Here is a 27,238-nt window from a genome sequence, read left to right on the forward strand (position 1 = left end):
TTTCTCTCTGTATATAACACAAATGTTGACTCTTCAAGACAGAAATGTGGGAAATGTTATGGTAATGAACCCAATTCCTGTCATCATAATTTAATTGTCCATTCTTTTCTCCCACACCTAATACACAGGCGTGCTTTTATTTAGAAGTTCCCAAAAATTCATGTCTTTTTCTGTACTGGTTAAAAAAAAACCTCAATATCGTTTTTTTCGCCTTATAGTCCTAATTTAAATGTTTAAAGAATTAAACAAAAATAACTGCATATGAAAATGTGAAGTGAACTATTTTGAATCCTCATACCATTTTTTTTACAAAGCTAATATTTATATTATAAACGCACAACGTCTGTCTGTCTGTCACACATTTTGCACACGTTTTGTCTCCAACTTCCCATTCAAGTTGAAATTCTGCACACTTACTCCTAGTCTTTGTCAATAGACGAAAACAAAACACTTATTATTTAGTTGTTATTAATTTTTTTTCTTCTATATAGAACAAGTGAATTAAACCTTGCAGTATTGAAAGATATAGTAGTAATTTTTGCGATTCTCCCCTTTATATATGTTTTAGTTTAAATACAAAGCATATTTTTTATAGGTTGCTAGTTTGTTTCTTTATACTTCAAGGTATTAGTTCAGCTTTTATTGACTGACAAAACTATAGCAAAGAAAAATAATCATTCACGTAACTTGAAAATTTGCCAGGATTTTAACGATTTCAAATGTACAAAAATAAAATATTAACCATACTAGATTTGTTGATGGATTTATGTCGATTGTGATAGACATTTAACCAATCATTTTTAGGTAGCCTTCATTAAGCACGAGCAGTAAGACAAGGGCACTAACTCTATCATATCGCATAAAAAAAATATCAGATTAACTAAACAAGAAAAATGTCTGCTACGACTTTTATGTGAACTGACAATTTACCCAGACAGTCATTAGCAACCATCGGAAATTTGTTGCTAATAGTGCTCGGGAGGGAAGATTTGATCATTTTTCTTAATTCTCTTTGATGTACAAGTCGTTTTGAAAATTAATCCGTCACTGGAGTTTTCTACTTCAGAGCAAAGAGTACGTACACAGGACCTCAGGTTGGAAAGTTTGTTGCCTTTTTTTTCGCGTTTTTTTTTTAACGTTGAAAGGAGAAAAAAAATGTTTTAGATTTCTGGGGCTTTTATTGATTTTGTTTTGTTATCTGCAAACAAAAGGGCAATATTTGTAAAGTATTTAGAAAACGGATTTTAAGAGTTTTCTAGACGTTTATGTTTAGCTTTTATTGTGAACACGCTTTCAGCGGAAATGACCTAACTCACCTCAGTAGTTTCTTTGTATTCAAAAGAGAGGAGAATAAATTCATATATATGAACATTTTGCGCACTGCCTTACATAGAAATAATGAACTGTTCAAATAAATGAGGCTGTGACCGAGAGTTACATGAGGTTTGCGGGACATGTCCTTCGACAGAATAAATTACGCATATCAAGAGTTGCAATGACACGGAGACCAATACGAGGAAAGCGTAAACAGGGACGTATAACTTGGCGCCATACTTTCATGGTGGACCTCAGAGCAGTGGACACCAGGTGGAAAGAGGCTTCATACATTGCCAGTGACAGATCTTTATGGAGACAGCTTGCCGCCCAATGTGCCGAACGGCGCGGGAGATTTTAAGTAAGTCTGTTAAAAGAAGAACTTGATTGTCCGGAGCTCACTGGAAAGACTCTTTGCAACAATGAAACTTTGAAACAAAAAATTGAATGAGAAATTACACCGTCAGATTCATAAAGGAGAGAATTGATTTGAAAAATTTTATGTTACGCACTTTTTCCAATAATTGACTAACGTAGATTAATAACAAAATTATTTTACTTCTTCCAGAAGAGTAATAATAGACTTCACTTGCCTATATATGTGTTTTAAAGATGACCGCCATGTCTAAGAGAAGTGACCAAAAAATACTTCATTATTAATACAACAAACAAATATTTGACTGCATCTACATTATCGGTAATATCACTACAGATACTTCAAAGCAAAAGACGCAAAAGTAAAGTAGTAATAATACAAAAAAAAAGGGGGGGCCAATAATTAATATACAAAACACAACCTAATAAAATACTCAGAAAGACACATAGATAAAAGCATATTTCTTATTCCATATTCTAGGATAAATCCATACAAGTGCTCATTCTTCCCTAGTTTCATTAGAGCATCGGACCGGTTGCTTTAATAAGTCAGTTAAACCAACATGCATCACTCGATTGACACAAGGATACGCATAGTACGTAATTATCTTCTCTTTTGAAGGAGTGTCTGTAAGTCAAGATGTTGAAGATGACATATTGAAGATGACATGTTAAAGTTGACATGTTGAAGATGACATGTTGAAGATGACATGTTGAAGATGAGGTGTTGAAGATGACATGTTGAAGATGACATGTTGAAGATGACATGTTGAAGATGACATGTTGAAGATGTGATGTTGAAGATGACATGGTGAAGATGATTTTTTGAAGATGAGATGTTGAAGATGACATGTTGAGGATGACATGTTGAAGATGTCATGTTGAAGTGGACATGTTGAAGATGACATGTAGAAGATGAGATGTTGAAGATGACATTTTGAAGATGAGATGTTGAAGATGAGGTGTTGAAGATGAGATGTTAAAGATGGCATGTTGAAGATGAGGTGTTGAAGATGACATGTTAAAGATGGCATGTTGAAGATGAGGTGTTGAAGATGACATGTTAAAGATGGCATGTTGAAGATGAGGTATTGAAGATGAGGTGTTGAAGATGAGGTGTTGAAGATGACATGTTAAAGATGGCATGTTGAAGATGAGATGTTGAAGATGAGGTGTTGAAGATGAGATGTTGAAGATGAGATGTTGAAGATGAGGTGTTGAAGATGAGATGTTGAAGATGAGATGTTGAAGATGAGATGTTGAAGATGAGGTGTTGAAGATGAGGTGTTGAAGATGAGGTGTTGAAGATGACATGTTAAAGATGGCATGTTGAAGATGAGATGTTGAAGATGAGATGTTGAAGATGAGATGTTGAAGATGAGGTGTTGAAGATGAGGTGTTGAAGATGAGGTGTTGAAGATGACATGTTAAAGATGGCATGTTGAAGATGACATGTTAAAGATGAGATGTTGAAGATGAGATGTTGAAGATGAGGTGTTGAAGATGAGGTGTTGAAGATGACATGTTAAAGATGGCATGTTGAAGATGAGATGTTGAAGATGAGATGTTGAAGATGAGATGTTGAAGATGAGGTATTGAAGATGAGGTGTTGAAGATGACATGTTAAAGATGGCATGTTGAAGATGAGATGTTGAAGATGAGATGTTGAAGATGAGGTATTGAAGATGAGATGTTGAAGATGAGGTGTTGAAGATGAGGTGTTGAAGATGACATGTTGAAGATGAGATGTTGAAGATGAGATGTTGAAGATGAGATGTTGAAGATGAGATGTTGAAGATGAGATGTTGAAGATGAGGTGTTGAAGATGAGATGTTGAAGATGGCATGTTGAAGATGAGATGTTGAAGATGAGATGTTGAAGATGAGATGTTGAAGATGAGGTGTTGAAGATGAGGTGTTGAAGATGACATGTTGAAGATGAGATGTTGAAGATGAGATGTTGAAGATGATTTCAAATTCCTTGTAAGTACTTTCTTGCTTCTTTTCTCCTTTTTTGGGGGGATTAATTTAGATTTTTTAAAAATGTGTTTTTGTTTATGTGTGTATGTGTTTGATCGTGTTTGTATTGGCGTGTGTGTGTGTCACATCGCTCCCAAAGGTTTTCCACTAATAACTTCCAATTGAAAACAAATTTTTATTAGCGCCGTTTCTGTTCGGTTATGTTTACGTCTGCTGATGAAGACTTCAGACTTATTTGTTCTCTTTTCATTACTTCGTCTGTATCTTTCTATCTATCTGTCTCTCTACCACTCTCTCTCTCTGTCTCTTTATCTCTCTTTATTTTTCTTTCAGTTTTCTCTCTCTCTCTCTCTCTATCTCTCTCTCACTATTCGTCTGTCTTTAAAATAAATGAGACTTAAGAGACAAGACAACAAGTATTTGTTAAAGAGTCGCGTCACTCCGACTAGTCTCTCCAGAGAGCAGTCAACTTCTCCCCACTGGTCCGGCTCCCAGAATAGTTCCTTTTTTATTTTTGTCCTGAAGACTTGACTATTAGAACTGTCATTCATTTAGATTCTCAGTCGAGACTTTAATTAAATAATTGCTCGTCTTTGTTTATGTCTACTGCGTGCTTTTGGATTTGGTTTTCTTAAGATTTCTAAACAAATTGTATTTATTGCCATTCTTCACATTTGAAACAACACACGTAGCAAGATGGACGCTTGAACTTGATCTTTGAAGACGATAAACACTTTGACACATGAATCTTTCTTGAGCCCAGTTTAAGTTGTTTCCCGCTTTCAGACCTTGTGATCTGTTTCCTAAACCAAGGGCTAACAAGCAGGGTGTCATTTGGCTGGTACAACGACCAACCGCCTTTACTCACCCCAAATAAAGTCAAGTACCCGTTAGGGGTGTCCTAAAAATCCAGAAGTTCAAAAGATAGTCTTCACCAAGATTCGAACCCAGGACCCCAGGTTCGTAAACCAAGCGCTTAACCTTTCTGCCACTACCTAATGTAGTGATTTGTTGTTCCATCCACTAGGTTGAAATGAAATATCAAACATTGAAATCAAAACTTTTTTGTTGATTTCAAATATTCCAATGCAGCAAATTTTTGGTTTAAACTTTGAAGTCTACATGGGTGGGTCAGAAAGGCTTGGTGCTTTGGGATATGTCTACAGGTATAGGTCAATAGGTTTTGGTCCACAGAACTAAATCCTCTGAGATGGGTCTACATAGATAGGTCTAAAAGACTTGTTCAATAGAGCTAAGTCCTCAGAGATAGGTCTTTATGGATAGCTCAACAGGGATATTACACGTCAAACGAAGCTAAGCGTAAAAGATGTAGCCACCGGTTTATCTTATCTTATAGAATATAGACGTTACTTAAAAGTCAAAGATTGCCAGCACCACTACAAACAGCCAAGTAGCCATTTTGAGATAATATAAAATTTAGAATTGCTGTTGAAAACTTCAGTCTTCATAAAACATTCCTTAGGGTCAAGCACTGAATGACTACTGAATGACCAATTCGTTTTCTTATCAGTATAAAGAGTTGACACTGAACAGTATAATAGTAGTAATAGTATCTGTGTGACTATACAAACATCTGAAATGTAACATTCAATGCAACAAACAATTATACTGCGACATTACAACGGTCAAGCTAGAGTTTTCCCCCGTTGTGGCCAATGAGCTAGTAATTCTTTTCCCAACGATATACATCAACTAATTTCTAGGAAAAATCGTTAGAGCCATTTTCGAGAACCATGTCCAGGTTCCATTTGTTTCTGTCTCCAGCTCAAAATTGATGCCATATTGTAAATATCCCATTTTGATATTATGAGTGTGATTGATAAATCATGTTTAGGAAGGTGAGCACTTTTTACATTGAGCTAACAAGTTAGTTGATAGCAGTCAGTCAGAGCAGTCAGTAGGGGCAGTCATTGAAGGTAGTCACTTGAGAAAGTTATTATAAAGTAGTTATTTGTACCAGTGAACAAGTTATTATTGATTATTCGTATATTGTGTATCGGATTTCCTATGTATTAAACATATTATTTGTGTCTGCTACGTCAAGTGTTATTTCCTCATTTACGAGAGAGAGGTGTGAACAATGCCTACATGCAATATCATAATATGAGCCCAATGTCCATCCAAAATAAAGTGGTGACAGTTTCCATGAGTGTGAGACCTGAACAGATGAATTGTAGAAAGTATGTATGTATAATTTACATTTGCACAATGAAAAGTTCATAATTCACTTGTACTTTGTATGAGCTTCTTGCTTTGACACTTTCCTATTTAGTTTTAAATATTGAGAAGCAGTATCCAGCAAAATAAACACTTTTCTCACCATCAAGATAGACCCTTCATTAATCTGTTTTGATGAGTAGACTAGTCGATGACCTTATTGAAGTTCATTTTCTCAGCGGATAGAATGACCGACAGAGCCCTCCTTTATGTCTTCCCTACTGTCCGTCTCTAGTGCATTGTCATTATTTCAGACTTATCTTTGACATTCCTCTCGGTAGGGGGCGTCTGTACTTGTCTGTGCTTTTACACTTCTCTCTGCGTCTCTGCCAAATTTGACGGGAAGTCAATTTGTTTTGCGTCTTCTGGCTTCGCTAAAGAGAATGTTTACTGGGCATCGCTTCTTATGTACTTGTTACATGTAGAGTTTATGTGTGTGTGTGTGTGTTTCTAAGGTAATTGGGTTCAAAATAATGGAAATATATTGACCACAGAGTGATGGCTAACAGAGGTGAGCCTGATGTTGGTGTGGGGGTGGAAGATGAAACATGAAAACAGCAGGAGCCGATTAGGTTTATAAGCATTAGGGCCAGCTTTAGGTATAGGCAAACTAGGCAGCCATCTAGGGCCTTCGATTGTTAGGGGCATTGAAAGATCTTTAAAAACATTTTAGGTCACAAAATTGCGAAACTTGGATAAATTCTCAAATATAGCATATAACTCTATGATTCGTCTTCTAGCCTAGCTCTATGTCTATTCAATGATTCAAGGATGCCACGCGGAACGCTAGGAGAATAGTTGATTTAAATATAGATACAGAAAGGTTTTAATCCATTTTTTCAGTCATTTTTTTAACCTAATTCACTTCGACTTGGGCCTCCAATTTCCTAAGAACGGCCCTGCGGGCATTCCGGCTAATGCCTTGTGGGTCGGCAATCCATTGACTGCTTTTAATGATAGTAAGGTTAGGGCCTAAACCTTAAAAGATTTTGCAATATTCTTATAGAGAAGAGGAGCATTGGTCACGTCCTCGTCTTGCCTTATTGAAGAGATCTTGTAAAAACTGTACAGTGTAATTCTAGCCTAAAATAATTTCTATAATAATACAATAGCCAACAGATTTTTATGCATGGATTGGGAGTATGGGCATAGTGTTGTATTTAGATAGTTATTTACTAAAAAAAATACCTGTTTTATTTTGGGTTAAGAGAAAATTCAATTAACTCTTCATGGTCATTGTACTTTTGTTTTCGTACAATCAATTAAGCTGGGAAATTAAACGGAACCAATAAAAACTGTTTCGCTGACCTTTCTATATTTATAATATATTTATAATATGTCTGTTGTCGTCCTTTATATAGTTTTTTCTCTATAGGTTTCTGGCGATCTAAAGTCACGTGACACTGTTTCATTCACCTAGTTGAAATATCATTGCACTGAATTTAACTTCTATGTACTAATTAAGTAGGCGAACAAGTTATAGTCCTTGGCCCTTAGCAGACCAGAGGAGTAGACAAGGTATTATCTAACCATATAGCTTTCTAATTACATTATCCTTTATTAATTAATATGACTAGATAGACCTGCATGACTAGATTGATCTAGGGACACGCGTAGGACGTAGCCATATTCTTTTTTGAAGTGACGTCTGTATTTTATAAGATAAGATATTATAATGAGACGTTTGTAACATCTATCTAATGACGATGTTGTGTGTTCAATGGATAAAATTAATTGAGACTTTATACACAAAGAATTAAACGGATGCAAAATAATTGATGGATACAAAAAAACAACAAGGATAAAACTTCTGTTAACCTCTGGCATGATTACATGTTAGACGATTTTTAGGGTCACCGGGTAAGTACAGTGGTAGAGTCTAGACAGGCTTAGACAATGAACTCGCTACCTCCTTGCTGGTTTCAGCACGTATCCCCCAACACACACACACACGCAGGCACACACACACACGCGCGCACACACACACACGCACAACAACGTTCAGATTTCTCTTCATATGAACAGCATTCCTAATTTTCTTGACGTTTTAATTAAAAGTTCCCCGTTCAGACCTTGCGATCTATAGGGGCAGGTGGTGTAAAGGCCATCTGTTTCTGTGGCCCACGGTTAACGAGGGTGTCATGGGACCAGCACAACGAGCAACCCCCTTTACTTTTCCCAAAATAATGTCAGGTACTCGTTAGAGCTAGGTTGACTAAGGATCCCGAAATTGAAAAAAAAAACAAAACAAGTAGGCCTACTAACCAGGATTCGAGCCCGGGACCCCTAGGTTCGAAAGCCAAGCGCTTACCAGACAGCCACCAAGACTCCATCGTTTTTATTACTATGTGTATATTTATGAAACCTTTAGTCCATCGCTTATTACATTGTATTTCTTATTACTCTCTTCCCCATTTATGAATTGACACAAAGATAAAGGCACATTTCTTATTCAATACACTAGAACAAATTCGTGCAAGTGCTCCTTCTTCCCTAGTGAGAATGGAATGTGTTGACTGAATCGGCCAGGAAAACCAACGACTTGGCAGTTTAAGTCGTTGGTTAACATGCATGACTAGATTGACTTATGAAATGCGTAGGACGTAATTATCTTCTTGTTTGAAGTAACGTCTGTAATAAATAAGATAAGATAAGATAAGCCGACTCTTCTTTGATGTGCCCTTTTTAAACTTCAAACAGCTACTCAAGTTTCACTAAAGGTTGACATTTCTGCTCTTATCAATAAATAATGCACTTAACTATAAATATTTCATATATCCCATTCTATCAATAACAAGCGCACACAAAATGTAAATATAGAACTCACATACACTTGCATATATAATTTTGTGAAATTTCTCATTGTGTTTACTAGCAAGAATAACATAAATATATGGAAATTAATTTAATTAGAAATCTTAAAAAAATCCCATAGCATTAGGCACTGTGATTGTAGTGGGGATCTTCACTTTATAATTAACCATTGTCAAGGAGACTAAATTAAACACCAATGTTGCCTACTGTCCAAGACTAATTCAACTACTAACGGAAGAGCTTAGAAAATGTGATTCTTTAGTTCTAAAAAGTACACAAAAATTATCATATATTTAAAAAAAAGCCTATTACCACTTGCTTTGGTCTGTACGCCGGATACATCAAAAAAATCATAGCTATTTATAGTTTATCCGCTGTAGATGAAACTCTCTACTAAAGTAAACAAACACTGCTATTACAATTTTCTAGTTGGTTTCAAAAGGCAATAATGTAGATATAGAGTGGATTAATGACAATGCAAGACTGTGTATCTACCTGGAGCCTTACACTTGTAACATATACATATCAAATGTAAGAAAATTAATTGAGTTGAAAATACAACGGTAATATATCTCTTTCTTCACAAATATGACCTGCTTTTTAGAGTCATTACTAGTATTAAGTGCACTGATATCAAAGTTTCTATTGGGTTGGAGACTTCATAACTATCTTGGCCAAGGCTTCCATTTACTAAAATCTGGCTAAGGTATGATAAGATAAATATTAAAACGTCCAATAATTGACAGTTTTGTTATTGTTCCACTGATTAAGCGTATTGTTGCATACATGATTTATACATTATACCCAGAATTCCACTGACTATGTATCCGATTGTATGATGCATTGATAAAACCAACATTTGTTCTAATTATAAGTCTTATATTTGGAAGCGCTTGGCTTCCAAACCGGGGATCCCGGGTTCGAATCCTGGTGAAGACTGGCATTTTTTAATTTAGCGATCTTTAGGCGCCTCGAGGTCCACTCGGCTCTAATGGGTGCCTGACATTAGTTGGGGAAAGTAAAGGCGGTTGGTCGTTGTGCACATGACACCCTCGTACAGAAACAGATGAAAGGTTTGAAAGGGTTTGAAAAGGGCACTTTAATTTATTAGTCTTCTAATTAGGACAATTTATGTCATTAGGTTATGCCCAGAATGTCAATTTCATATGTAGATGATATTAACTTTACGAGTGCTAGTTTTGGTTTAGGTTGTTTTTTTTTCTCTTATTCTCCCAACTTGTAATAATTTCGGTGTCCAGTCAATAGCTACCATGACACATTGTTCACAGGATCAAATGAGACTACTTGGGACTGACATAGTCGAGAAACTAAGTGTAGGTCGTAGCCTTAACAAGTAACTTTTTCTTCGCCCTACGAATCATAATGAGAATGTCAGACCGATTTTTCATTCCATCTTAGCATCGCTAGCTCTATCAGTGAAACTTACTCAGAAAAGGGACGCTATTAGGAAAACGAATCACTTATGCCTATTTCACAATTTAGAAATGAGAGATTTATTTCCCCTACAGGAAGGAAAAAAAAATATTTATAAAAATGTAACCTTTGAACCGCCCATAAACTTAATCTATTAATGCATCCAACTTAATAATCAGGTCAGCTTGACTGAATTAGTTTATTTACAAATGTCTAGACAGCTGAATAAGGCCATATTGGTCTCCTGTTATAAATGTATACTAATACAATATACACATAACCACCTCCTGTATACATCTGTTATTACTTTCTAAAAGCTATATTTTTTATATTTTTTTAATGTTCTGGTTGTTTTGTTAATTTTGTCAGAATGTTATAAAATGTACATTTTTGTATGTAACCTTGGAAAAATAAGGCTGACTCTTGGTCTCTTGTTAGCCAAATAGAGTGGTATATTTGGCTAAGTGGCTACCCAACAAGGGATTCTAGTTGGAATCATAAAGAAGACCTAGCATTTTTATTTAGGATTTGTGTTTGCTGACTAACTAAAGGCAGTGCGTATACCTTCACGATATCCACAGTATCCTAGTGTCCACTAAACAAATTAGACCGAAGCTTTGTGAGCGGACGAGAGTACGAAAGAATCGTTATGCAAGAGTGATTTGAAACAAAATCATCGGGTCTGTATATATCACACTCTTACATTATCTGGGGGCGCAGTGGCTGAGTGGTTAAGCGATTGGCTTCCGAACCTGGGGTCCTGGGTTCGAAAGACTGGAATTTTGAATTCGGGGATTTTTAAGGCTCCCTGAATCCACCCAACTCTAATGGTTACCTGACTGGGAAAGTACCTAGTTGGGGAAAGTAAAGGTTGTTGGTCGTTGTGCTGGTCACATGACACCCTGTTCTTTAACCGTTGGCCAAAGAAACAGATGACTTTAGCATAATCGCCCCCATGGATCGCAAGGTCTGAAAGTGGAAACATTTGTTTTTACTTTTTACAGTATCTGCATACAAAAGAACAATCCTATAATGACTAGATCTAGATAAGCAAAGTACTTTGTCTAAGATGATTAGATTTAGTTTACTAAAGCCTTGCTTCAAAATAAAAGTTTTAAAAATATCGTCATTAGATTGATCAACTGAAATGCATTTTATGATACTATGAATTAAATTATCAGTTCTTTGTAATCATTAGATCTTTCTTTGTTAATATTTATGTTATCATGTTTGGGTCTAGCCTAGCTTAAAAAAAGACATGTCTGAAGAAATCCTAAATATAATCATCTCAGCATTGACACAGACAAGAAAAACAAACAACTTTAAAACTATGTAAAGCCTGTCACATGTTAGGAAGGCTGTTTGGTCGTGCGGTATAGGCGCTGTATTGTCATTCGGACTTCTCGATGACCCCGGGTTCAAACCCTGCCCGTTGCCATCCCCCGTCGTTCTTTGAGAGGTTTAGACTAGGAAGTAGATTAACTTCAACTCTGAACGAACATTTTACAAACATATTTAATGGAACAAATAACCTTTGAGCAAGTTAAATTAAAAAAAAACTTGTTTATAAGTAGTGACATAGCACCAATTACTTTCGATAAATCATGCAATCAATCATTTGGGGGGGGGGGGAAGGTTTCAGTGCTGCAATTTCAAAAGCAATTTTTCAAAAAAATTCTGATCGAGACTGAATTCCCACTCTAGGCTTTAAGATGACTAACTGACATCTTTTACCACTGAGCTTTTTAAGTTCTTATAAAAATAGAAGACTTTAGTACTTTAATGTTAGTTTAAAGTTTTTAACGAACAACTCGATTCTCTTCATCATTGTGATTACTGTCACTGGCCACCCGCCTTCAATTAAGCACCCTTTATTTTTACTGTATGCACCTGTATGTGATGTGTGTTTTGTATGTCAGTTCAAATGGAATACATTGTTCAATATCTCTAAAAATGCTAAAACTGTTACCTGCGTCCTTTTTAAATCCGTTCTGAGAAGAATAAACGGTTTCTGGCACGCATTGTGTGTAGTTGGCACCACAGAGGACGATTCATTGGCTAGGATCACAGACAAGTCGGGATAATATCCCTGGGTGTTGCTAGTCATATCCTGAAGCGACACCCTTTCGGTCAGATTGACTAGAACCGCGTCCACTAGGTGGGGCCAATCGTTGTTATTTACTGCGGAGTCATTCCGCGCCGAAGAGTTGAAAGAACTATTTGGCGACCTGGTGGAAGGTAAGGCATTGTTGGTTGACATGGTAACAGTATCATTGCGATGGTCAGTCAAGTTATCAGCTGTTTGAAATATAGAATTTAAATAGCAATCTAAAATATCACTAGCAGGAGAGCTCCTGTTGGTATGGGGTGGGTCCAAAATCGGCGACGACCCTGGGTCTGTTTGATACAGTGCGGTGGATAAGCTCTCTGGAAAGAGATCCTGAGAAGATTTCGACAAAAAGCGACTTGTGTCGTTGACGACGCTGGTCATCATGTCCAGCACGCTGACCAAAGTCTCATTTTTGGCGATAGTAATATCCGTAAGAATCTGGAGAAGTTGTGCGGCGGGCGTGGTGGAAAGGCCCGGCAGGAGTGCGGTCAGGTTCTGGATGAGATACTCCACTGAGGCATTAACTGAAGAGGTCATGTTGTGGTGGTCGTCCTTGTCTGGAGTGGTCAAGTTGTGGTGGTATCCGTTGTTGGCGAAAATGAGGTCAGGACCAAAAGTATCTCCGCAGCTGTCCCCATCTTCGTCCAAGCCAGGCATGCAGGTACACGTGTAGACAATGACGGAGATGCAGGCGCTCTGGTTTGGGAAGAGAAGAGAAAAGTTACAAAGAGACTTCATCTTTTACTTCACGCTATGATAGTGGATTGGTTTTTCTATTATTATCTATTTTTTTGTGGCGGTTGTAGGTTACTTTTAATTTTATCAGTTGTAAGTTACTTTTCGTTTTAGTAGTTGTAGGCTACCTTTAATTTTAAAAGTAATAGGCTACTATTTTTTATTGAGTTTTAGGCTACATTTGTTTTAATAGTTGTAGGTTACTATTTTTAGCAGTGGTAGGGAGTTGTAGGCCACATTTAGTTGTATACCTATCATCATGTCCATTCAGCAAAACCTTAACATTTGGAAATAGGCCAAAGCTTTCTTTCTGACCAATACTCTCAGAATGAGCCCAATGAATCGAATTGTTGGGTCTATCTTCCATATAGCTTTTTGGCTGATAATTATTTTACCCCACTTCTGCCTTAGTTTATTCAAAGCTGGGAGAAACTTTGAGATGTCTGTTGCCTGATTTGATGAACAGCTCTATTAATTGAACTGGTTTCAGGTGAGCAAAGTCAAACATTTGACAATCTGGCACATTAGTGCTGAATGACAGAAAAGGCTAAGACGCCTTCAGACGAAACTAATAAGTGTAAAGATGAGCACGGGGGAAAAATCTGGCCAAAGCACAACATACATAAAAACATACACACTTTTCACCACACACGTATACACACAAATACACAATCAAAACAGACACACGTATACACACAAATACACAATCAACACACACACACACTCAATTTGAAGCTATGCCATAAATTAAAACAAATTGATCTGTGAGATCAGAAATTCTAATTCTGTACATACGATGTAATAAAATTAAAGATATAAGTTGTGGCCTCCCGGATCTTTAGTCCAACTATAAGTTTTACGTATCACAAACAGCTAAAGCTAATTAATAAATTAAAACCTCTAACTAGCCTCCCAGTGCTAATGTCTTTGTACTGCTACTGCTCTTGGCTTTTATTTAGATATAATTACATTGGACTAGATACAAAATAATGTAGTTGTATTCAGTTGTTTGACACAGACATTTGTCTTCTGTCAATGTTTAATACGTTTTTAAATACCAGTGTTTACGAAATGTACATTTGTGTACTAGAAAAAAAAGATTCAATCAAACATTTTGTTCATGGCCCAAAAGTTCACCTGGTCTGCCAAGGTTTCCTTGATCTACTCTTTGTGTCATTTGAAAATATAATGGGGTGGGGGGGGGGAGATTCATTTTTTTTACTCAAATTTCGAGTTTCGAACAGGTTCTATCATAATATCTTGAACCTGAATCCAGAGGTACCTCACTATGTAGCTGTATAGACATAAGGTCCTCTTTCAATACAGTTCTAAAATTATATTTTTATATAATCTAAACGTGTTCCTTTAAAAAAATGTTTTAATTTGATATATCCTCAATGTTTCTTAGTTTACATAGCTTACATGATAAGTTTATATAGCTTACATGATAAGTTTACATAGTTGACATGATAGGTTTATATAGTTTAGATGATAAGTTTATATAGTTTACATGATAAGTTTATATAGTTTACAAGATAAGTATATATAGTTCACATGATAAGTTTATATAGTTTTTAAGATAGGTTTATATAGTTGACATGATAAGTTTACCTAGTTGACAGGTTGAGCACGTTTTTTCAGAAATTAAGTACCTGAAAAATCCGTCGTGCAAGTTTTTCTTCATTACAAATCTCATATACCCCCCCCAACCCAAAAAAAAAAAAAAAAAAAAACGTAGTCAAGGAAACATAATTGCAAATAATCAATAGCAGACGAGATCAGACACGAAAAATGGGAATTGTCAGATCATTTTCTGAAGAAAAAAAATCTGGGATCAAATGAACAAGCCAAGCAAGAAGAGATCAATGTCCTTTTCGCCACCTGATTTTTGATTGTGTGTCAATGTAAAATAAAACTGAATCATGAAAAAAACAAACTTGGATTAGACAAATTATTGTATTTTTTTTTATAAAGAAAGAAAACCCAAAGCATAAATATTTCATTTGATAATCTAAAATATTTCAACTGCCCAAGAAACTGTCCTTGTTAGATATTACCAACTCTGATCTACGCTTGCTTAGCTTTAGACTTTATAACCTTACGTTGAAGGCTGCACCTATATCTTCATATATAAATCTGTGAAATTATACATACTTTATTTCTTAATATATGAGATTTTGTAAATAAAAAGGCTTTAAATAGTGAAATTATTTTAAACCAAAATATTAATTATGCACGTACGTTTTCAGATCCATTATACGTTTTTTTTAAAGTAAATATATCGCAACTATTACTCTCTATTGTATCCATTGTAAATCATTACAATACCTCTATTAAAGTCACTCCTGGAACCTAAAGAGCTGATTTCAAAACCAAATCTAATGATTTTTCTAGAAATTGAACAGGGAAAGACACACGGGGAAAACTTTAGTCTGAACGTTATCATTTAAAACAAGAAGGGAATTTAAATTTGGCTAGAGATCTATCGACCTATTTCGAATTCTAGGTCTAGATCCAACATAGGTTTTGAAAGGACTATCGCTTTCGGGAATTGCCAAATGTAAGGCAGTATTGATTCAAGAGATTAATAAATTAATGTCAGGACAATATTTGCGCGTCGTTTTTTAAATGTAGAGTACTCTTAGATCTAACTGCTTATCATTGGACCATTAGAAAGTGTACTAGATCTAGACATTCCCTTCTCCAGGATTGTTTCTAGGGGAGAAGGGGGGAGAGGGCGAGGTACGAAAATGTTCCATTGTTTTTTAATTTAACATTCATTCATTTTTAGAGAGAAAAACAATCTCTATTTAAGTTACATAAAGGAGGTACTTTTTTTAAAAAAAATAAAGTATGTTTAACGCAGGGGCGTAGCTAGGAATTCCCCATCGTTTGGGGACCCTGGGGGGGGGGGGCTTGACATCTTTGGAGATTCTGCATTTTGAGTAATATTTAATTTTAAATGTAAAAAAAACCACTCCTTTGGGCCCCCCCCCCTCAAGTGGGGGCCCGGGTGGATTTTCACATTCTCTCCCTCCTCCCCAGCTACGAAACTGGTTTAACTTTTTTATCTATAAAAACAGATCTTTCCAATTTATGTAAACAACGCCTTTTTTGTTTTTTTGTTTTTAGACTTGCATAGAAATTTAAACAAAGATTTGTGCTACAGACATAAAATGTGCCATTCCTACAGGCAGTCTACCCTGGCGTATCGTAGACCTGTCACCTAGTGTTGATTAGAAAGAGATATAATGAAACACGTTTGTCTCCCTTTAATATTCCTTTTCCCTTTTTACAAGCATCTTTGTATCTTTATAGCTATCTCTTTATTCTATCTTCTTTTTTTTTTTCTAATCTTCAATGTAGATATTCATCGAGCTGTCCCCTGGTCTCTCCCCTCCCTCCTATTTTATGACTCATCTACATTTCTATTTCTATACGATGACGTGTTTTTTCACTTCTGCTAGACAGTATTGGATTTAGAAAAAAAAAAAAAAAAAGAAACTTCTCAGCATGTCTGTCCACGGGCGTCGCACAGCAATCAGTAAGATTATGTCAAGAAAAGAAGAAAAAAAAACCTCTCTAAGTTCTTTAATTAAAGAAGACAGTTTCCGGTCTAGCATCGAGTTATTTGCATAAGCTGAATGCGCCCCCCACAAAAAAATGAACCAATCATAGATGGCAGTTTTTCGAAGGATAATTACCTTTTCTTGAAAACATTTGTTTGGGAATACCGGATCGGATTAAATTTATAACATTGTTTTGAGAAAAAAAAATAACTTTTTTTTTTGAGTTTCTAAGACTGTGAAAAGAGTTTGAGAATCTGAAAATCCAAACAACGAAATAAAGCAATATGTTCGTTAGAGAACTATGTTCAATTGGTATGTTTGGACAATGGAGCAGTAAGATCAAAACTTCACCCCAAAAAATATTTATGAAATGGTTATTCAACTTTGGGCAACTATAAAAAATTTTTTTTTTCGCGGCTAAAAATGCTACAAACTGTATCCGCGTTGATTGTGTACATTGTGTGTACCGAGCAAACGGTGCCTGCGTTGACTGTGTACATTGTGTGTACCGAGCAAACTGTGCCTGCGTTGACTGTGTACATTGTGTGTACCGAGCAAACTGTGCCTGCGTTGACTGTGTACATTGTGTGTACCGAGCAAAATGTGTCTGCGTTGACTGTGTACATTGTGTACCGAGCAAACGGTGCCTGCGTTGACTGTGTACATTGTGTGTACCGAGCAAACTGTGCCTGCGTTGACTGTGTACATTGTGTGTACCGAGCAAACTGTGCCTGCGTTGACTGTGTACATTGTGTGTACCGAGCAAACTGTGCCTGCGTTGACTGTGTACATTGTGTGTACCGAGCAAACTGTGCATGCGTTGACTGTGTACATTGTGTGTACCGAGCAAACTGTGCATGCGTTGACTTTGTACATTGTGTGTACCGAGCAAACGGTGCCTGCGTTGACTGTGTACATTGTGTGTACCGAGCAAACTGTGCCTGCGTTGACTGTGTACATTGTGTGTACCGAGCAAAATGTGTCTGCGTTGACTGTGTACATTGTGTACCGAGCAAACGGTGCCGGCGTTGACTGTGTACATTGTGTGTACCGAGCAAACTGTGCCTGCGTTGACTGTGTACATTGTGTGTACCGAGCAAACTGTGCCTGCGTTGACTGTGTACATTGTGTGTACCGAGCAAACTGTGCCTGCGTTGACTGTGTACATTGTGTGTACCGAGCAAACTGTGCCTGCGTTGACTGTGTACATTGTGTGTACCGAGCAAACTGTGCATGCGTTGACTTTGTACATTGTGTGTACCGAGCAAACGGTGCCTGCGTTGACTGTGTACATTGTGTGTACCGAGCAAACTGTGCCTGCGTTGACTGTGTACATTGTGTGTACCGAGCAAACTGTGCCTGCGTTGACTGTGTACATTGTGTGTACCGAGCAAACTGTGCCTGCGTTGACTGTGTACATTTTGTGTACCGAGCAAACTGTGCCTGCGTTGACTGTGTACATTGTGTGTACCGAGCAAACTGTGCCTGCGTTGACTGTGTACATTGTGTGTACCGAGCAAACTGTGCCTGCGTTGACTGTGTACATTGTGTGTACCGAGCAAACTGTGCATGCGTTGACTTTGTACATTGTGTGTACCGAGCAAACGGTGCCTGCGTTGACTGTGTACATTGTGTGTACCGAGCAAACTGTGCCTGCGTTGACTGTGTACATTGTGTGTACCGAGCAAAATGTGTCTGCGTTGACTGTGTACATTGTGTACCGAGCAAACGGTGCCTGCGTTGACTGTGTACATTGTGTGTACCGAGCAAACTGTGCCTGCGTTGACTGTGTACATTGTGTGTACCGAGCAAACTGTGCCTGCGTTGACTGTGTACATTGTGTGTACCGAGCAAACTGTGCCTGCGTTGACTGTGTACATTGTGTGTACCGAGCAAACTGTGCCTGCGTTGACTGTGTACATTGTGTGTACCGAGCAAACTGTGCATGCGTTGACTTTGTACATTGTGTGTACCGAGCAAACGGTGCCTGCGTTGACTGTGTACATTGTGTGTACCGAGCAAACTGTGCCTGCGTTGACTGTGTACATTGTGTGTACCGAATAAACTGTGCCTGTGTTGACTGTGTACATTGTGTACCGAGCAAACTGTGCCTGCGTTGACTGTGTACACTGTGTGTACGGAACTCTTACAATGTCATAGAAGAAGATCATAGACATGAAAACAAAACTCTCTTTCAGCTGACGGGTCCTGATTGAGGATAGGCTGGGGGTAGAGGGTGAGGGGGGGGGAAATTTCCTCTAGCTCATCAAAGGGCTTAACTTCCCATCAACGTTTAAAAAAAAACTTGATCAATTTTAATAGCATAGGGATAACCACTGATCGAAATGTATGACGTATTAAGGATGACTATATACCAAAATACATGGCGTATAAGGAATAAGGATGACTATATACCAAAATACATGGCGTATAAGGAATAAGGATGACTATATACCAAAATACATGGCCTATAAGGAATAAGGATGACTATATACCTAAATACATGGCGTATAAGGAATAAGGATGACTATATACCAAAATACATGGCGTATAAAGAATAAGGATGACTATATACCAAAATACATGGCGTATAAGGAATAAGGATGACTATATACCTAAATACATGGCGTACAAGGAATAAGGATTACTATATACCAAAATACATGGCGTATAAGGATGACTATATACCAAAATACATGGCGTATAAGGAATAAGGATGACTATATACCTAAATACATGGCGTATTAGGAATAAGGATGACTATATACCAAAATACATGGCGTATAAGGAATAAGGATGACTTTATACCAAAATACATGGCGTATAAGGAATAAGGATCATTGAAATGCATGACGGGATAAAAATGAAACACAAACACGTGCTTCTATGATAACGCTTCTATCGGCTATCACCTGAATTAAGGTGTTGATGAAGAAGAGTCTCTTCTGGAAGAATCCGAACTGTCCACTTTGGCAAACTATGGTGTCGAAACTGGCAGCACTCTCATCTTCTTCCATTGTCAGCCTTGGTCATAACATTCTGGGGACATAGGAGGTATGTAATGACCACATGTAGGTGTATGCTCTACAGAAAGATCTTTTCAACTTACAATTGTTATCGTGGACGTGACATTGTGACTTCTTGATATGTTGTAACGTCATATTGTGTCATCGTGTTATTTTGTAACGTCAAATTGTGCCAATGTGTTATTTATGACGTCACAGTGTGTCATCGTGTTAGTTTTGTAACGTCAAATTGTGTCAATGTGTTATTTATGACGTCACAGTGTGTCATCGTGTTAGTTTTGTAACGTCAAATTGTGTCAATGTGTTATTTATGACGTCACAGTGTGTCATCGTGTTAGTTTTGTAACGTCAAATTGTGTCAATGTGTTATTTATGACGTCACAGTGTGTCATCGTGTTAGTTTTGTAACGTCAAATTGTGTCAATGTGTTATTTATGACGTCACAGTGTGTCATCGTGTTAGTTTTGTAACGTCAAATTGTGTCAATGTGTTATTTATGACGTCACAGTGTGTCATCGTGTTAGTTTTGTAACGTCAAATTGTGTCAATGTGTTATTTATGACGTCACAGTGTGTCATCGTGTTAGTTTTGTAACGTCAAATTGTGTCAATGTGTTATTTATGACGTCACAGTGTGTCATCGTGTTAGTTTTGTAACGTCAAATTGTGTCAATGTGTTATTTATGACGTCACAGTGTGTCATCGTGTTAGTTTTGTAACGTCAAATTGTGTCAATGTGTTATTTATGACGTCACAGTGTGTCATCGTGTTAGTTTTGTAACGTCAAATTGTGTCAATGTGTTATTTATGACGTCACAGTGTGTCATCGTGTTAGTTTTGTAACGTCAAATTGTGTCAATGTGTTATTTATGACGTCACAGTGTGTCATCGTGTTAGTTTTGTAACGTCAAATTGTGTCAATGTGTTATTTATGACGTCACAGTGTGTCATCGTGTTAGTTTTGTAACGTCAAATTGTGTCAATGTGTTATTTATGACGTCACAGTGTGTCATCGTGTTAGTTTTGTAACGTCAAATTGTGTCAATGTGTTATTTATGACGTCACAGTGTGTCATCGTGTACATGTCAACACTTAGTTGAATACCAACTTCCAAAATTATCTTCAAACACAAATGCACAAAGCTTTCTTACAAGACTATCTTACAAGACTATCTTACAAGACTATCTTACAAGACTATCTTACAAGACTATCTTACAAGACTAGCTTACAAGACTATCTTACAAGACTATCTTACAAGACTATCTTACAAGACTATCTTACAAGACTATCTTACAAGACTATCTTACAAGACTATCTTACAAGACTATCTTACAAGACTATCTTACAAGACTATCTTACAAGACTATCTTACAAGACTATCTTACTCAATTAACTAGCAAGACTATTTTACAAGGGTAACTTACTCAGAACTTTCTAAATAAAAAATCAAAATAAAAAAATAAAGCTTAACTTAGTGTACAAACTCCACATTTATAGCCATATTTCTAAATACTGTAGGATTTTCTCTCTTTCGGCTATTAAACCAAATAAATTTATTACCACTATTTAATTAACTAATTGGTTAATTTTTGTATTGATTCATGTATTGTTAGGGACAATGAATAATTGTGTGAAGTTTGAACTTGATCCGAACATGGGAAAGAAGAGAAATAGAGTGTTTAAAATCTGTATAAGTCATAATAGACAGACACAATGACTTGATATACGCTTTGTAAAAAAAACACGACTTGAAGACTATCATTTAAGGCAATTTGACAAGACTATCTTGCATAGGTATTTTACTCATGTATCATTAAGACTCTCTTTCACGACATTTTTCAGAGGTATCTTGCAAAAGTATCGTTATGACTTATATTACAAGACTATCTTACAAGGCAATTTTACAAGGGGAGGGTATAAACGTAATTTTTCGGTGTTACGAAATATCCGAAATATTTTTTTTTTTTGCTGACGTTTTGCCAACCTTTTGTTTTGTTACAGTACTTTTGTATGCAACTGTTTATGGAACAACGTGGCCCAATTACTACTTCTTCTACACATGTCTTCTGGTATGCGTTTATGATTTTCCCAATTATGACTTCTGCTACACTTTTCCCAATTATGACTTCTGCTACACATGTCTTCTGGTATGCGTTTATGATTTTCCCAATTATGACTTCTGCTACACATGTCTTGTGGTATGCACTTATGATTGTCAACTCGATGTCCGGGTTTGAACCCTGCCTGCTGCCATCCCTTGCTCTTAAGCAGGAGTCCTGGGTTAGAATGTAATTCTCTTCATACCTGAAATAATGTCCGAAAGTTTACAACTTAAGTCATAAATAGAAAAGTTATGTAATTGGTGTTGTATTATATTACACATTATTATAATATACTTATATAAAAATGACTTTGCTAAGCCACGATAGCAATTAAAACACATTTTTCTGTTACATATATAAATTAATAACAGTTTCAGATATAACAAAACACCACTGTTATATAGCGAACTTCAGTGTTGACATATTTTTCGTGTTTGTAACATTGTACCCAGATCACGGAAAGACTTGAAGAAAAGAAAGCAATAGAAGAAGCCAGAATAGCCTGCCTTAATCTTCCATTATCAAACCCCTCGGCTGCCATCTTATTGTGTAAACGAAATTAATGGGGAACAATTTACAGCAGTAATTGTGCCTTTATCAGGTCCACGTTCTGTGGACATGGCCAGACGGAGTCCGAAATTCCTCCTTCCTCTTAAGACGATGGGGAAAAAAAAGATTAGACTAACACAAAAAAAATTTCTTCTTGCTAGAAGCTTGGAGGTTTTAAAGGATTGTAGTTTAAAATCACTTTTTTTTTCTTATTCAATTTCATTTCGTTTAACCAAGTAAAAAGAAAATGTCTTCCTTTTCAATTCTGATACTTTACTTTCTGACTTGGAAGAGATGAGAAAAAAACTACACATTTTTCCAGGCTTAATGTGAGAGAGAATCCACCACAGTATCAAATGATTCCACTCACTTTTAGTTTTCATGTGACTGATGTGTCATTAAACAATGATATACCACTTCTAGATAGATATTGTATTATGTTATATATTTGGAGGTGTTCTGTATAAAACTTTCGCTGGAATAGAAAGCTATCCATCCTGCCCCCAATACTCATTATTTATTTTTTCATTGTTTAGATCAAGACAAATAATAATGTGGGTATTTCGGTAGACATGTGCTTTGTTTGTGCACTTCTGTCAAAAAAATAAATTTAATACATGACCGTCGGACACTGTGCTTTTTAAATTTACCTTTACCTATCCCTTAGTCTGTTGGACCGTTGGGATACCATGCTAGATTTGTCGACTGTCTTTCTCCATTCCTCTTAGTCTTTTGCCTTAGTTAGCACCTCTTTCAATGACAGGCCCGTCCATTCTTATATGTTGTCTTCCCATCGCTTTCTCTGTCTGCCCCTTCTTCCTTTTCCCTAAGGGAAGACCTTCTAATATGGCCATAAAATGTTAGCTTGCGTTTTTTTACGATCGTTGCAGTAACCCTGCCTCTATTTTCTGCATCCGATGTGCGGTCTTTTAAAACTAAGTATTAATATATAAGACAAACATGTTATTTTAAAAATGGTTTAGACTCCTATGTATATGAAGACACTGTTTGCGCATTTAATTTCAATACAAAAGGGTACGTTTCCAAAACTGGCGTTTCAACTTTTGGAACACAATACAGGCGGTGATGGAATTGGATGTTCAGTGGCGTTTTATTTTTTATATATTTTTTTAATTAGATGTAAACGTGACAGACAGAGAGATAAACGGAGTTCACGGACAGACAGATATACAAACTGCACAATACCAAAATTGTTTTTTTCCCTTTAAAAACAATCAGAATTTTTTTTTTTAAAGAAAAAAAACAACAAAAAAAAAAAACAGTGTCAACAATCAGATAAGTAAAATTTTTTTAGGCTAAACTAAAAGTTCGTTCAAAGAAATGTTCCAGTCTTTAGATTCTCGTTGGTTGTGTAATCTTATTCTCTCGTTTAGCCTTTAGGGTTCCCTCTTAGCGTTCAGTCCTCAAGGTGTTTATTGATTTCTCAAAAACTAATGTTCGCTGGACACACACAAAAAATCAATTTTAAGTTTCAGTGAAATTATAGAAGTGAAATTAGAGGCGGCTGGTTCAGGATGAAAGAGCTGAGGGTGAGATGAGGTTGTAGCCTGGTTAGGGCGGACTTTGCCCGTTTAACTTTGAATAAGGTTATCTAGAGTGTCTCTAGTGATAGAAAAAAATGTGTAATAGCTGTCTTCTTTGATAAAGAATACCCTAAGTCGTAGTTACAGCTGAAAATTCAACGTAGAAGAAGGAACTACGAAATATCCCATCAGCGAAATTGACAAAGGTCTGTCACATTCAAGACATAACACATGAATGGCCAGGACCGGAGAGATGATAAAACCCCTAAGCTATTTCAGATATGGAACCCCCTTCTAAATCAAGCCCCACCCCCAATGGCTACGCCTTTGTTGTTCACAATTTGTTCTTTCCACAAAATGGTTAAAAATATTCCTGGAATCTTTTTGGGGGGACTTCTGCAGAAATTGAGTGAGTGAGTGAGTGTGTGTGGTGGGGTGGGGAGTCCCTAATTTTTAGTTTGTGTTGCTTATAGAGGACATCCAGCGCATTCAAGAGCTCAGTGAATACGTTTCTAAACTAGGAATACTTCCTTGGAAGATGCACGCAGCTACCTCTTAGGTAAAGACTGTGAAACATCTTTTACAACTTTTTTCTCTATTTTCAAGCATGCAATCGTGCAATCGTAAGGGACTTGGGACTTCACGGTCAATATGAACAATGTGCAGACCTTCATGAGACGGCAGTCTTGGAGAACTGAAAAGGGTTGAGTTGTTTTTAAAAAAATCATCAAGACCTAGATTATTTACCAACGTTGGTTCAGAGATGAAGTACAAGAAAATAAGTCAGCTTTTTTTTTATTTTACTGCTACCAAACTTTCATTAGCAAACATAATCACTTCAGATAGAAAGAAAATCTCTGACCTGGCAAAAGTGGCGTAGCTTGTGTGTGGGAAGGGGAAGGGAGAATTTGAACATCCCTCTGGGATATAAACTTGACGGAGGCCCCCTAATGAGAGTTCGAATTTTTTTTACATTAAATATTATGTAAAATGCACGGGGCCCCAAAGAGGTCAATCCCCGTGGGCCCCCAAATGATGACAAATTCCTAGCTACGCCACTGCCTGGCAATAACACTGCAAACACCACTATAACAGATATAGTTATTTCACTTATTATCTGTCACGTGTGTGTGTATAATGTTACACTTCACAGCCCACAATAACGACATAACTGTAAAAAGTCAACATTCAGTATTATTAGGTCACATTATAAGTGCGTGGGAAAATAAAGGAGATAATGCATAAACTAGATAGAGGGTCAAGGGGGTATTTAGGAAGCTGATGGAACTTACTATCAGTGACGGACACAATCCCGAAAGATCAATTTACGGAACTATAAAAGGAACGTGGAGCTAGCTATCGGGGTTGGTTATCCATTGGTCATTGTTCAAGGTCATTGGTCATTGTTCAAGGTCACTGGTCATTGTTCGCAGTTGCAAGGTATTAGTTATAATTCCATGTGGATTATTTAGTGCGTTTGTTCACTGATAGATTATTGATCATCTGTGGTTCATTTCAACTCAAGTAAATCAGTCAAGTTTTCATTGTACAAGTGATTTATATTTTGAATCACTTATTTGATTGAACTGAGTTTAAAAGCATTCAATTGAAGACAAATATATTCAGTGCTGTATTTCTTTAGTAGTGAGTTACACAATAGTTTGATAGGTACCTTCCAATCGTCCTATGTATAATATAATATGTGTAACTAAAGTAACAACATGGCATTATCCACCATTTCTAAAGCTTTCAAATATTCAAACGTAAAAGTGAAGACGTCAAAATAATAACTTAGGATATAAGTAAATTACAATTTGAATTGTGTTTTGTATTTCTTATCTTTATCTTATATTTAACAGACATTACTTCAAAAAAAAAAGAAGATAATTAAGTCCTACGCATTTCATGTGTCAATCTAGTTCAATCATCAATCATGCTTGTTAATCAATGACTTAAACTCTGCTAAGTCGTTGGTTTTCCTGGCTGATTCAGGCAACCCATTTCATTCTCTAATGGCACTAGGGAATAAGAAATGTGCCTCTTTCTTTGTGTCTTTCTGAGTATGTCATTATTTTTTTTCTATTTGCAAATTATGGTTCAATGTTTTATGTATTATAGCTAATTTACTTTTTATTCTTATGTCCTGAAGTGTCTCTATTTATATTACATCATTGATCACTAACTGCACATCCTCCTCATTGTATCACCCATCACTTTAGCTCTTTACGTCTTACAATTTAAAGATGTCGCTTTTTTTTCTCTTTCTTTCCGCTAAAAGTGTTCAAATCATAATAAAGACATCAATATTTAATGACTTTTGAAATGTTTCTTTTTTTTTTTCTAATTTAGCTTTTAAAGCATAAAAAAAAAGCAACGTCTCTTCCTAACAATGTAAACGCTAAGAAGACAGCTACTGCATTTTTTTAAAGTCTTGGTAAATCTCAAACTTTCAGGATCGCTTGACGAGGAACAAGCTCACCGTCTCGCCATTCCCCCTTTTTTTTAAAAAAACTTTTCCCGCTTTATTCACAAGATACTTTCATGGCAACACAATCAAATGATCATTTTATTTTTGCAGTCAAATAGATTTTATGAGCGTGGTGACCTTTGGAGTAAACTCAAATAGGTCAGGGCAAACAAAGTACATTATTTTAGACTCAGTTTCAGTAGAATTATATATATTTTAAGATTTCTAAATATTTAAAAAATAATCTTTTTCTTAATATACAGTAAATTGGCATCTCCTCAAACTTCAGCTAACGCTAATACTGGCGGGTACATTTATTTCTGATTTTTCTGCACGGTCTCGACCTATGTTTGTGTGTTTTGTCTTTAGTGCATAGCAATTGACAAGTTTGATTCCTTATCTATGATAATAACCAGACGGGTGTCTAGCGCGAAGAAACTGTCTCCGTAGCCTGTCTTTTGTTCTATTTACATTCAGTCATGCGTGAAGTAAACTGGGAGACAAGAAAACAACATGCGGAGACTGGCCAGAGGTCAGATCACTCAGGATTAGGCTTTATTTTCCTTCTACCTGAAGATCAAACCTATATTAGGAAGCTGGACTTAAACGTAACTACAGGCCACACCTCCTACATGTGTAGGCTCCGCATTTTGTTCTTCGAACCACGGCTACATATGGGAAGGACGTCTTGACTTAGACTCGTGAGAATCGTTAGTTCCAGGGAATTTAGTTTATAGGAGCAGAGACTTAGGATAGAAGCATCAAGCAGTCCTAGTCTAGATAAAGTCTTGGAGTAGATCGATCGATAGATAGAGATGTAAAAATAGAATAATCTAGACAAAGTTATCCTATCGATCTAACAAGTTTTTGCTTTTTAAACTTTTCAACTGCTTTCGTTATTCTGTGAACCTTATATAACTCTGAAAACTTTGAATAGCATAGGCACTTGTTGACCAGTAACAATCTAGAGAAGCAGTTCGACT

At 36.5% G+C, this 27,238-nt stretch overlaps 1 protein-coding gene across 1 annotated transcript in view; it reads right to left on the reverse strand.

Annotated features, from left to right (window-relative positions):
- Positions 1–27,238, reverse strand: part of LOC106058466 (organic cation/carnitine transporter 2-like) — a 145,117-nt gene that overhangs the window by 40,726 nt on the left and 77,153 nt on the right. Inside the window, exons 2-3 of the mRNA XM_056021473.1 lie at positions 19,481–19,607; positions 12,124–12,960 (exon numbers count right to left, since the gene is read on the reverse strand). Of these exons, the coding sequence (XP_055877448.1) occupies positions 12,124–12,960; positions 19,481–19,585 (942 nt within the window). The 5' untranslated portion in view covers positions 19,586–19,607. The remainder of the gene's footprint in view (positions 1–12,123; positions 12,961–19,480; positions 19,608–27,238) is intronic.

This window comes from Biomphalaria glabrata, chromosome 2 (assembly GCF_947242115.1).
Source record: "Biomphalaria glabrata chromosome 2, xgBioGlab47.1, whole genome shotgun sequence".
NCBI lineage: Eukaryota > Metazoa > Mollusca > Gastropoda > Planorbidae > Biomphalaria > Biomphalaria glabrata.